Raw genomic sequence first — 14181 nt, 5'->3', positions numbered from 1 at the left:
CACACACACACACACTATAAAAGGATTAAGAATATTATTACTCTAGGAGAAATTGCATGTGCAAGGCCCTAGTTTTGGTTCTAGCACTGGAAAAAAAATTGAAGGAAGGAAAGGACAGATGGAAGGAAGGAAAGAGGGAGGGAGGGAAGGAAGGAAGGAACATAAGAAGGAAGATAGGAAAGAAGGAAAGGAAATAAAACTAACCAATGAGGTAAATGACCTCACAATGAACATTAATTATAAAGCACAGAACAAAAACTTTAAAAGGGCATTTGAAGAGGCTTCCCATGTTTATAGATTAGCAGAATTAATGATTAAAATGTGTATATTATCAGAAGCAATCTACACATTCAATACAACACCCATTAATTACCAATAAGTCCAGAACTAGTAAACAACATCTTAAAATTCATATGAAAGACTTTTAATATTCAAAAAGTGATCAAGCAGAGCATTGTTCTAAGTACCAAGTCTGTTTTCAAAATATACTACAAAGCCATGGTAATGAATAGCATGAGATTGGCATAAAGACATATATTCAACCAAAAGAATGGAGCACCCAGAAATAAACCTACCATCTAATTCTTGACAAAGGTACGAAAACCTACATGGATATAAAGAAAAGTTCTGTAATTAATGGTGCTAAATGGAACTAGAGGTTCACATGTAGAAGACTGAAACTAGACCTTATCTCTCACCCTGTACGGAAATCAAGTTAAAATAGATCAAAAACTAATACCAAAAATGTGTAGTGCTTTGGAAGTCAAGGGAGAAATGGGAAGGTGGTGATTAAATGCTACTGATAGGTCGATTACATAAGGAATCAGACTTGAAGGTAGATTTCTAATTCTGGACGTCCGTATAGCCTCAGTGACAGCAGATGGAAAAGGATGGTAGGCACAAGCCTGACCATAGCGTTTAGGACTGCAGTAAGTGGGCACTGTAAGGAAATAGGTACTCGTTTGAGACATTTTGGGAAGAGTGAAGTTGAAACAAGTGAAGATAACTGAACTACATTTAAATAGAATAAGGAAATAAGCTGAGCAACTTCCATATTTATTCTTGTGTCAAACAGTTTTCATTATTTCATTTGGTTATCATGTAGTTCATATTTCCTAGGATTCATTCTACCTAATTACAATTCATGGCCATTGAAACATGATGACACTACCTCACTTCTGTACTGAAAGAAAGACAAAGGGGCCGTCCTCGTCTAGAATTCTAATGTTCTCTATGTCATTCAATAGATAAAGATTTCACTCACTCATGGGAGTAAGGGAGTACTGGGCATTTTCAAAATGGACAATGCACTTGTGGATTCATTATATATGTATTCTTTCAGTTATCCCTCCAAACAAGGAAGTGAGGTAACTACTATTATACACTCCATGGCAAAACGGAAAATTCTGAAGCTGAAAGAGGGTAGGTGTTATAGTTCACCCCAAATCACACAACCACAGTGAGGTAGATCTCCGATCATCTGTCTAGGTTCATCTTTCAATGGAGTCTTACACTCAGTCTTCCTTCTAAATAAAATTCTAATGTTTAATGCTCAATTCTTTTTTTTTTTTTTTTAGTGTTTTGGGGCTTGGGATTTTTTTTTGTCAGTCATGGTGCCTGAACTCTGGGCCTGGGCGCTGTCCCTCTGCTCTTCAGCTCAAGGTTAGCGTTCTACTACTTGAGCCATGGCGTCACTTCCAGCTTTTTCTGCTTATATGATGCTGAGGAATCAAACCCAGGGCCTCATGCTTGCAAGGCAAGCACTCTACTACTGAGCCACATTCCCAGCCAATGCTCAAGTCTTAATATGTGCTTCAAGGGTATGTGTCTGGTCTCTTATTTTTCCATTTGCCTCCCTCATACAAAATTAAACAGACTCTGCATCTCTTCTATGCCAGGATCTGTATTAAGTTGAGCAATGAACATTAGATTTTTGTTTTACTGGTCTTGGGGCTTGAACCTTGAGCCCCTTTGTGCTCAAGGCTAGTGGTTCACCACTTGAACCACAGCGCCACTTCTAGTTTTCTGGTGGTTCATAGGAGATAAGAGTCTCACAGACTCTCATCCTTGCCCAGGCTGGCTTTGAACCACAGTCCTCAGATATCAGCCTCCTGAGGTCTTAGGATTACAGGCATGAGCCATCAGCATCTGGCTTCAAGATTTCTGATATCTTGGGTTGGGAAGGTAGCTCAGTGGTAGAGTGCATGCCTTGCAAGCATGAGGTCCTGGGTTTGATTCCTAAGCACCACATAAACAGAAAAAGCCAGAAGTGGCGGTGTGGCTCAAGTGGTAGAGCACTAGCCTTGAGCTGAAGAGCTGAGGGACAGTGCCCAAACCCAGAGTTCAGGCCCCATGACCGGCAAAAAAAAAAAAAAGAAAGAAAAAGAAATGTAAAAAAAAAAAAAAAAAAAGATTTCTGATATCTGGACAAGAGTCACTGATTCCTAAAAGAACCCTGAAATGCACATTGGAAAAGAAATTCGGAAATCCCTTGTGTGTGGATATTAGGGTGCCCTGTGAGCTTGTAATTTGTTGTAATTCTTGGGCCCAAAGAGCAAGTCTGTGTATTCCACCAGGGGCTACATTTACTACTGTGGCTGCCCACAAGAGGCTACTCACAACTTCAGTGTTATGGTTGGTAAACACTCCTAATTATTTCTCCTGAGACTCTTTGCCAAGATCCTAAAGAGTTCTCCAAATAATAAGGCCAGTGCAGTTAAACCTAAGTCCAGCTCTGCTCTTTGCAACCTGGCTGCAGACTAGAATGTCATGATAATGTTTCAGTGCCACATTGGGAATCAGGTGACTGGAAAGTCTCCTTCCTCCTTGAGTGTGAGTCTAGCTGTACATGTGCCAAGTATAGTTGGCCAACCATAACAAGAGTACTTGATTTTCATATTACTTTTCCTAGCTTCATTGCAGCTCTGAGATGTAGGGAATGGGGTTGCAATGAAAGGCTACAGAAAAACTGAGTTTCAGATGATTTTCTTGGAGTAGCCCAGGCTTCCCAAGTCCTTGACAAGGTTGTGCCTAGAGATAGATCCCTCGTGCCTATCCCAGGTGTATCTCAGAATCTTGGGCCCACTTCTTGGAGAATATTCATAGCTATAGAAAAAGGAAAATGTAGCCTGCCCCTCCGGGAAAGAATGCATCCTCATCTCTTTCCACGTGTTAATTTTCTACTACACAGCCTGCAGAGGACACAGATCTTCCCATCCTCCAGAAGAACAAGAAGTCAATGCTTTGGGTAAGTAAAGATTTTATGGCTATCCAAAAAATATTGAATTTGGGCAAACATGCCACGATTTGACAAGGGAAGGGACGGGTTGCCGCACATCCACATGAGGTCGGAGTTGGTGTTAATGGTGTTGTGATCTCATGGTTGTAGCAGTAGCCTTTCCATCAGATGCTTGATATGGAGCAAGCACATCAGTGACCTCTGATAGATTGTTTGGTCAAGGGCTTCAAACCTGGGTATGCACACTACTGGAAGTAAATGAAACTCTTCCAAGGAATATTCATGCAGGAATAGTTTTGAATTTTGAAAATCAGTGGTAAGAAATCATCTTTATGACAAATCTTAGATGGTAGTTTTAAAATGCTTATGTATGTGAATGGTTTTCCAGAATGATTTTCAAGGGAGCTGAGCAAAAGTGTTTCAAGACTGATGGACAGAACCTTGGGCAAGTCTCTGATGACTTAAACAAATGTGGCCCAGTCTTCTAAGTTGTCACATATGACTTGGAGCACTTCATATGGATCTTTACTTTTGGAAGCCACTCATAGAAAATCTTCCTTCTCTTCACCAGCATTGTCAAAAGCCTCTGCTTTATTCAAGCTACATGCTGGGTACTGCAGCAGAGACAGACACTGCTTCCAATCTCTCTTAACTACAGTGTGCAATGCCATGAGGCAACAGAAAGTATAACAGGAAATGTGAGGAATGGGAATCGCATGAAACAGATGTGGCTAAAGAGCTTTGATATGGCAAGGCAGACACTTGCCCTTGACAAAAGCCAAATTTTGGGAAGTTGAGGTCTTTTACAAGCCTTCCCAAAGTCACAGATGAAGTGAGAGACTGAGCTAGCATCTCTAGGACTATGTTTTTCTCCATTCTGACATTAGAATTCTACAATTAGACATCGGAACATTTGCCAGCATTTGTCTATTTTCTCATTCCTGCTGCAGGAAAAAAGCTGAAAGCTACCAAGGTCTCAGATGTCATCATTCAGACGAAAGGGGGAGCAATTCCCGTCCTGTCAGCCAGACAAAGCATTACCAATGAAGACCTCAGCACTGACTCTTGGCCTGCCAGCCCCCCAACCTGCCCACACATAGAAAAGCGTAAAAAGGGAAAAGAAGCACCTAGAAGCACCTAGCATGACAGTCCTTCCTTTAAGTATCCTGACTTTCTAACCTCCCCTTTCTCCTTTCTTTCTTCTTTACACTGTACTGTCATCCTTCTTTCACTGCATTATTGAGGTAATTACTTTTTAATCTGTGGTTACGCCTCATTTAACTTGAAGTGGAAGTTCACAAGAAGTTTGTTGTCTAGAAGGCTTGATGAATGCTCTGAATCTCTGTTCTTTGAATGTTGTGTTCACACGAATCTGGAAGTTCATGCCGTTTTTGCCAGAGGATTTCCCTTTTCGTTTCCCAGCAAGTATGCAGGAATGGGGATGGTCTTCTGGTGCTTTGGTGGCTGATAGCTCCAGAGATGTGTGGATATTGATTCCTCACAGACCTACTGTGTTCAAACCAACTTTGTAGTATAATCAGTGCATTCCTTTTTGACCAAGAGCTGATGCACCTGCTTTCTCTCCTCTCCTGTAGCTGTGGATAGAGGAAATGAATTACCAGGAAATTGGAAACCAAACCAGAGTGACTGAGTTCATTCTTGTGGGACTGTCTAGGAATCCCACATCCCAGAGTGTTCTGCTCTGGGTATTGATGTTTCTCTACGTAATAACTTTGGCAGGAAATAGTATGATCATCTTCCTGGTAGGGATCAACTCTCAGCTGCACACCCCAATGTATTTCTTTCTTGGTAATTTGTCTTTACTGGATCTTTTGTTTTCAACCAGTGCTGTTCCCTTGGTCATGGTGAACTCACTGCAGAACTTCTCTACCATCTCCTACAGCTCTTGTTTTGCTCAGCTTGCCATCCAAGCCTTTTTGGCACTGGCTGAATGTTTTCTTCTTGCCATTATGGCTTATGACAGATTTGTGGCTATTTCAGATCCTCTCAGGTATAACCTGGTCATGTCTTCTCAAGTATGCATTTCAATGGCTTTGGTTGCCTGGATGGCAGCCCTCCTGCTCACTCTTATACCCATTCTGCTCTTTCCGATCAGTTTCTGTGGACATAACACAGTTAATCACTTTTCCTGTGAGGTTCAAGCCATCTTTAAATTGCTCTGTTCCAATACCATTTCCCTGGAGATTATGATGGTGGCATGTGCTGTCATTTCAATGCCAGTACCTTTAATTTTGATTCTTATCTCTTACCTTTGTATCCTCAGGGCTGTCTTAAGAATCCGCCCCATTGAGGCCCAACTTAAAGCCTTTTCCACATGTGGCTCTCACCTGATGGTGGTTACCATCTTCTTTGGAACACTAATATATATTTATGTGAGACCTCAGAGCAAAAAGTCCCAAGATGAGGACAAAATTGTCTCTATATTTTATGCAGCAGTGACCCCAATGTTAAATCCACTCATCTACACTTTGAGAAACAAGGATGTGAAAGCTGCTATCAGGAAAGTAACTTGTAGGGTCAAGTCCTAGGGCCTCAGTGACATAACAGCAAGTTGGGTGATAGGAGAGCTCAAGGGTTTTAGTTAGCTGCCCTGACACTTTTACACCTGTGTCACTTCACAAATGGAAAAGGACTTGCAAACGTCTGACTAATGGAAGCCACACATGCATTTCAAAACACAAACTACACATGAGTAGCAAGGCTTACAAGAACATACCAGAGGGCTGGGAAGGTAGCTCAGCGGTAGAGTGCATGCCTTGCAAGCATGAGGCCCTGGGTTCGATTCCTCAGCACCACATAAACAGAAAAAGCCAGAAGTGGCACTGTGGCTCCAGTGGTAGAGCGCTAGCCTTGAGCTGAAGAGCTGAGGGACAGCGCTCAGACCCAGATTTCAGGCCCCATGACCGGCAAAAAAAAAAAAAAAAAAAACAGAAAATACTGAAAAGTATGTATATATGCATATATATGCAAATCATTAAGACAGAAGATAAAAAAAAAAAACGCAAAGAACACAAGCACCTAATTGTATAAGGAAGGAAGGAAGGAAAGAAAAGGAAAGGAAAGGAAAGGAAAGAGGCAACAATAAAATTTTAAGTTCTATTTAATCACATCAACAAAATGAAAAAGACGTATAGTACCAGTGTTAGTAAGGGTATAGGGAAACACCATTGAGTGGGAAATACAAATTTACTGAGCCTTTAGAGGAAACCATTCAGAAGCAATAATAATTAAAACACAGGTCATTCACTTGATTGGGGAGGTGGCCCTGGACTCTCAGGGGCTTTGTCCTTTGAATCTTCTGCTTTCAGAGCACTGAGAGGTATCTGTAAAACTGGTAGTTCTGAAACTACCCAAACTGCAACAAGATATCAGTCTACACTCTTTGTAAACCCCTGCAGACTGTGCATGTGAGGCTTGCTTATGAATCCTTTTCAACAATGAGAGGACCTTCGGGAAAAGGGTGGTTTCTCCCCCAAAGTAACTCTACCACTTTTGTACTTTTTATGAGGAAGCTGTAGGGTGGTGGTTGGACTAGACTGGATAGCTCTCTGAAGAATGGAAGGTATTTTGAGGACCTCTTTTCTCACAGCTATGGCCTTATTCATAAGTTCCAGGAAAATTGTGGGAAAATTATTTGACATCTTACATCATCATGCTACTTGGATATATGTGCATATATATACATATATCACAGACATGTATATATGTACTGATGTATGTAACATGTACATGTAAAATGCTTGTTAAAACTTTCTTTGGACTTGTGAGATTTTTGAATAGAGACCTTAAGTGCCCATCAATAAAGTAACGTTTAAATAAGTGCTAGTGTTCTCATGCTTCCTGGAGCTCTCACCTGCACATGGCAGGAAGTCCTGAAAGCCAGCAGCCAGCTCTCAGCGCTGCCTTAGCCTCTCATGCCCCTGTGTTGGGCAGGGTAGCGCTGCCCACCACGAGCCCCTCACAGCTTCCTAGGCTCCCACCCTCTGCTCTCAGCTCTCCAAGTCACCACTTCGACTCTAAGTCCTTCTTGAATGGGAGTCTTCCACCTGAATGTTTTAGGCCAGTGGTTCCTTGCTCCTTGGCTTTTAAGTATCTGGGTGTAACTGATTCTTCTCTCCTGCCTGGTTGTTATCCACTTATAAGCAGCTAAAGCAACCTGACCAGTCTGGAAGCTGCTATAATTTCACCTTTCTGGTGGTGGAGGTAGATAATTTCTTCCTGAGCTCCCACTGTGAGCTCTCAGTTTGCCACCAAGTCAAGATCTGTCCTACTATATGTCTATCTCTGGTTAGTCATATAGCCAATGGGACTTCAGGCTACTTACTTGCAGCTAATATAATCTGATTTCCCCAGGTCTTGGACAGGAAGCCCTCCCTCCTCAATGATGCCTCCCTACTGCCCTTTGAGATTAAAGGAGCAGAAGGCTATCATGCCTGGTGCTGACTGTCACATTAGCAGAGTCACTAACCTACAAAGTACCTGCATCGGGATTTGAGGTGGGTATTTGTTCCACAGTTACATCTGTTAGTCTGTCACAGAGCTCTCCTTGAGGAGACCCAACAGTCCTGTGGGAGTTACAACTGGATGCAGGAAGTACGACTGGATGGTATATGCATAGTAAGCCTGGTGCCGCAGGAAAATTGCTGGTGTATGTTTAATTTACCTTGTGGTTGAGTAAAGACACAGTATTCTGAGTGCCTGGCATAATACAAGTGATACTGTGCCTATGCTCTAGGATTTCTAGTCTTTACCCCTTCCTCATATCCTCTTACCTTGCCATTTGGAATTTGGCCTTTGGTCTGGAAGCAAACTACCCCAAGATAATATATACTCTCTGATCCACTAAAAGCAGAGGACAGCCAGCACTGGTGACTCATACCTATAATCCTAGCTATTCAGAAGGATGAGATCTGAGGATTGCAACTTCAAACCAGCCCAGGCACGAAAGGCCGGGTCGTGAGACTCTTATCTCCAATAAACCATTCAAAAAAAAAATAAAAAAGAAAGTAGAGTTGTGGCTCCAAGTGGGTAAGAGCTCAGGGACAGCCCTGAGTTTAAGCTCCATCACCAACAAATAAAATGTTTCCTTTACATTTTCCCAATGGTTACCTTTATATACAATTTTTATATATCATAGTCTTTTTGAAAAATGGACATTTTAAATTTTGTGGGAATGAGATTTTATCCCCCACAGGATTTGTTCTTTTTGCTGTCACTTTGGAAGTTTCTTCAACCAATTCAGTAAGGATCGGAGTTCATTGTTATATATAAATACTAGAAACTCTGATTGGTTAGTTTAGTGATAATGACTGAACTGATATTTCAATTTCTGAAACCAAGATACCTTTCAGTGTGCAGGTGTGCTGTGTGTGGATTGGGACACCCTTTAACCCAGTCAGCCAGATACTTTGTAATTTTTCCTTAGACTGAGCACTCATTTTGGGCAAAGCTTCAAGTTGAGTCAGAGTTCAGAGCTTAGGATCTGAATGTGAGCCCTGTCTTATACATATTCTTACCTTTCCAAGAAATACATCTATATTCCAAGAACTATGTATGACTTTTCTAAAGCTCTTACTTTTAAAAGCTCCCCATTCCATGGCTTTTCATTTTAAGGTTTTTATGTTTCTCTTCTGCCTCAGAGACAGCCACAATATTAAACAACTGCCTCTGGATGGCTGCAGACTCCCGCCTCGCTCTGTGCAATGGCTCTTTGCCCTGGGTGAGCTCTGACTTAAGAAAGGCAGCCTGCATGTGGGATTATCTAAAGAAATCAAATAATTATTACCTCAGAATGAAGCCCTAAAAGATTTCTAGACTTATTCTGTCCTTTCCAGTGGCTATTAGATTCCTGGTTTTCATCCAACCGCTTGATTTTAAGGTCATTGCAGAGCTGGGGAGGAGTTAGGCAGGCAACAAGTTAAAATGTTACAAAGCAGAGGGGTAACAATGTTCCACAAGAAATACACTCATTACCTCATTTATTTAAGTGGAACCCCTCTGGGCATCACTTTGACAATAACATTAAATTAAATTTCAAAAAATGTTACAAAGCTCCCTATTCTTACTGAGATTTAGGTGACAATTCTGATGGTGATGCTCTGTGGACTTCACTTTGAGAACTATTGATTCTGCCATGTGAATGCGGAGTCGAATATGGCTAACCACCCTCTACTGAGATACAAACTTACACAAGTGACCTTCTTTTTTATTCAGTTCTCACCTCTGAGCCAGTAAGAATGCAAGAAACAGAAGCATGTTCTGTCATTATTAGATAGTGACAATATCCTTTTAAAAGTGTTGATAGTTAATTTTAGGGCTCTTCTAGCCAAGTGGGATGGAAGTAGTACACCAGAGAATATGAAAGTATTTCTCCTTTCCAAGGGCCAATTATCGCATTTGTCCTTAACAAATATTTCTCTTACGTGCTCTTCCAAGGCCTTAGGAGTCCCTGAAGGTTCTTTGTTTTCATCCTTCATTCTGTGCCTTAGCTTCTGCTCTTCTGTTCTTACAGATCAAAGTTCCAAAGAGGCTCCTGAAGACTTTGTAGGGAACTTCCTGGTGAAATGTACATGAAAACTAGCTCCCCTCGGTGGCATTAAAGCCAGGTCTAGGAGGCTCCAAAGGTTTGGGTCTTGGCAGTTGACCTTCCCTAGAATTAAGAAAGTTCTGCCTCCTTTTGGACACTAGCTGATAAAAAAAAATTCCCAGCCCCAATTCCTTTGTTACATAGACTTGTGCCTGGGATGCTGTTTATGTGTGTTGAAAAGGGTTACCAGAGTATATTAGGCACTAGGAGAGCATTCTAAAGAGCTGTGGCCAACTGAACATGAGGAATAGAGGTACAGAATCATAGAGGAGCCCCAACTTCTGTTTTTTAGTGAACAAGACCTGACCAGAAGATATGAGCTGCTGTTCAAGCCAGGCACAAACCAGAGTACAGAAGAGAAGCTGCTTCGTGCTTGACCCCAGCCAAGAACTAGATGAGAGCTGCAGTACCAGAGAACTAATGGACATTTCCAAAAGCAGCCAAAGAATTTGAGATAAGAAGATCTCTGACAATAGGAGGTCATCAGGCTAAAAAGAAAGAATTCTAGAGGTATTTTAAAGTAGGTAGGCAAATTTGGATGCTCTGTTAATGTAACGCACTTCTACTTTTGTTGTATGTACAAGTATGTGTTCACATGTATATGTTGTGTGTATATTTAGCACATGCATCTAGAAGGTTGTGTGTGTGTGTGTGTGTGTGTGTGTGTGTGTGTGTTTAAAGAATTTATGCTCTTAATACCTCTGGGCTGCATAGGATACTGCACTTTGTTGCAGGCCAGAAGTTTGCAAGAACCTTCAAATACATGGAGTACTTTGGAATTTGTATGTAGAGAGGAGCCATCCTCACTCAGGAAAGATAAGCTGTTTTCCATCTCAGTTGTGGATGAACTACAGAGGGACTTGATATATATTCAAGTAGGATGTTACCACCAACTTAAAGACACTAGAAGAGGAATGTGAATGGGTGGGTTGCATCAAGTGCAGGAGACTCTGGATACAGCACAAGCTTGGGTAAAACGTGAAGACAGGCTTTGGGGCAGGGATTTTAACCCACAATATGAATGTCAAATGGCACAGGTCTTCCTTTCCTCCAGGACTGGACACTAAGAAGAGAAGCCAATGTGCATGTCCTGGGCTTCTAAACTAGCCTTGGTCACTCTGAAATGTATCAGGTTGGCCCCCAGAGGCAGGTATGACAGCAGAGGTGGTCTTTCTGGCACAGCTAGCAAAGCTGTGCCTTCCAGATAACCCTGAAGGAAGTTGGCCTGCCTTGGCTTCCCAAGTGATTATATTATAAGCATATGCCACAATGCCCAGTTCCCATTCATTGTTTTGTCCTCCTTTTTGGTTGTTAAACAAGTAACATTTGCCATATAACCTTCTTCACTCTTTAGGAAAGCCATTTTCTGCTTCTGATCAAGCATAGGAGTGCTACTTGCAGTAAGGTTGTGTAAGATATTTGCTAATTTCTGATTAGCAATAATTGTCTTTGACTTGACAGTAATGTCTCATATAAATCAAAATAACTAGCCTCGTGTCAGCACACCAATATGTAGAAGCTCTTCCCACCACAGTGATCATCACTGTGTTGTTCTTTAGCAAAATCAACATTATTGAAAGCTAGGTTATATTTGTTTGTTTTGCTGGACCTGGGGCTTGAACTCAAGGCCTGGGCACTGTCCCTGAGCCTCTCTGTACTCAAGGCAGGCACTCTACCACTTAAGCCACAGCACCACTTCCAGCTTTTTCTGTGTATGTGGTACTGAGGAATTGAACTCAGGGCTTTAGGCATGCTAGGCAAACACTCTACTGACCCACCTTCCCAGCCCTGAAAGCTAGGTTATGAAAGTATCAAGTTAGCCAGGTGCCAGTGGCTCACACCTGTAATCCTAGCTACTCAGGAGGCTGAGATCTGAGGATCGCAGTTCAAAGCCAGCCCAGGCAGGAAAGTCTGAAGAACTCGGGGACAGCGTCCAGGCCCTAAGTTCAAGCCTCATGACCAACAAAAAAAAAGAGAGTTAGAACCCTGGATAGCCAGGAGGACCAGCTCAAATATCCAACTGAAGAGCAATGCACAGACATGTATGATGATAAACAAGGAATGATACCCCCTCATATCCAAAAGAATAAGTAAGAAACTACAACAAGACAGGAACCAGCGACTCAGACACCTTTTAGGGTGGAAAGTTTCATCATTAGGCAAGAATTTGTAACGACACTCAGGCCAAGCATTGAATCTAAAAATAACGAGGATATAGGGCATTAATAATCCAATAAACAATCAATGAAAGCTATTCCTATTGGAAAAGAATAAAGCTACTTTATGTAAAGGCATAGCAAATATTCTTATAGAAAATCTATTACAATCTATAAAATAATTACTAGAATTAATGAGTAATGTTAGAAATATTCCAGTATACAAGGTATTAAGACTAAGCTAACCACCACCCCATTAACACAACATTTTCCTACTACTTTCCTTCACATATCTGAAAAATTGTTGTTACATCCCTCACATAAAAGTTTTATTTTTCTTTTATTTTGGAAAAAAAGGAAACCTTGTGGTGAAAAGATTTTGGAGAACCCCAAAATTCTGGAATGAAGGCACTATCTAAAAGAGAACTTATTTATTAAATTTCTTAATTAGCTTAATAAGTAAAGGCGGCATGTAAAAACTAGATCAATGTGGGGACTGTGGCTAGCTGCAGGAGATTTAACTGGTGTGCTTTGGAGTATAAATGATGGCAGCAGAAAACCCTCGTTGTGGGTTTGCTCAGACTATATGAGTGTTTGAACTTCTGCAGTAATCTTGTCAAACAACAGGAATGAGTACCTGAGGATATGTATCTTACAGTTTCCTGATATCCTAGATCTGGCACTGAAACTATATTTTTGCTTCCTGACTTTCAGTTATTTACAGATTGGAATGTGCCCTTTTTTTAATTTTCCTTAACTCCCTTAAGATAGGCCCAGGACAAGCAAGGCACCAGTGGTTCTTGTCCATAATACTAACTACTGAGGAGACTGAGATCTGAGGATTGAGGCTCAAAGCCAGCCAAGGTAGGAACATCTGTGAGACTCTTATCTCCAATTAACCACAAGAAAACACAAGTGACGCTGTGATTCAAGTGGTAGAGTGCTCGCCTTGAGCTGAAGAGCTCAGGGACAGCATGCTGGCCAAGACTTCAAGACCCGCAACCAACAACAACAACAACAAAAAGATATGCCCAGGACAATCTGAGCCTTTAAAACAGAGAGAAAGAAACATCTTCTCTTTATCTTTTTAGCTTCATTCCTAGCCCTGGGGATAAAATAAAGGATTCACTGTGTCGGCATTTCTTCATCCATGGCCTTTGAATCTGGTGGTCAGAACTGGAAAAGGCAGTACTTTGTCACTGCTAGTTCTTCTTAGACTCCTTCATAAGGAAATGAGCATTGTCACATGACTAATGTACAAAAAATATTATGGTAATGCCAACCATCAGTGGCTCATGCATATGTGATCCTTGCTGATCGGAAGGCTGAGATCTGAGATCACAGTTTAAAGTCAGCACAGACAGACAAACCCGAGACTCTTTTTTTTTTTTGTCGGTCGTGGGGCTTGAACTCTGGGCCTGGGCGCTGTCCCTCAGCTCTTCAGCTCAAGGCGAGTGCTCTACCACTTGAGCTACAGCGCCACTTCCGGTTTTCTGGTGGTTTATTGGAGATAGGAGTCTCACGGTCTCTCCTGCCCCTGCTGGCTTTGAACCGCGATCCTCAGATCTCAGCCTCCTGAGTAGCTAGGATTACAGGCATGAGCCACCAGCGCCCGGCTAAACCCGAGACTCTTAACTCCAATTAACCACCAAAAACCCAGAAGGGGAACACTGGTTCAAATGGTATATTGCTAACCTTGAGCATGAAAGCTCAAAAAGAGTACTCTGTCCCTGAGCTCAGGGAGAGCACAATAAAAAGAAGTATTACAGAATTACCTGTAACAATAACATCAGGAAATTTTTAAATGCTCATAATCACAACTTATAAATTTCTACACTTACAAATTTTTATGACATAAATGTTTATGCTTCAGCCAGGTGCCAGTGGCTCACACCTATAATCTTACCTACTCAGGAAGCTGAGATCTCAGGATTCCAGTTCAAAGCCAGCCTAGGCAGGAAAGCCTATGATACTCTTACTTCCAATAAACTACTCAGAGAAAGACAGAAGTGGCACTATGGTTCAAGTGTTAGAGCACTAGCCTTGAGCACAAGAGGTTCAGGGACAGAGCCCAAGCATTGAGTTCAAGCCCCAAGACTGGCCAAAAAAATTTATGCTTCCATTTAATATACTTTGAAGAAAAGAGTTCTTAGAAAAAAATTAGTATAGCCTGGCATAGG

General features: G+C 41.6%; 1 protein-coding gene across 1 annotated transcript; it reads left to right on the top strand.

The window, feature by feature from the left end:
- The first annotated feature begins 3296 nt into the window (after positions 1–3296).
- On the top strand, positions 3297–5787 carry LOC122097040 (olfactory receptor 13H1-like). The gene is made up of 2 exons (XM_042667517.1): positions 3297–3365; positions 4834–5787. The coding sequence occupies exons 1-2, from the start codon at positions 3297–3299 to the stop codon at positions 5785–5787; spliced, it is 1023 nt and encodes a 340-aa protein (XP_042523451.1).
- Positions 5788–14181: the final 8394 nt, after the last annotated feature.

Source organism: Dipodomys spectabilis, unplaced genomic scaffold, assembly GCF_019054845.1.
Source record: "Dipodomys spectabilis isolate Male_0828 unplaced genomic scaffold, ASM1905484v1 ptg000411l, whole genome shotgun sequence".
Classification (NCBI taxonomy): Eukaryota; Metazoa; Chordata; class Mammalia; order Rodentia; family Heteromyidae; genus Dipodomys; species Dipodomys spectabilis.
Note: the sequence above shows the minus strand (reverse complement) of the source record. Positions and strands in the feature narration are given on the sequence as shown.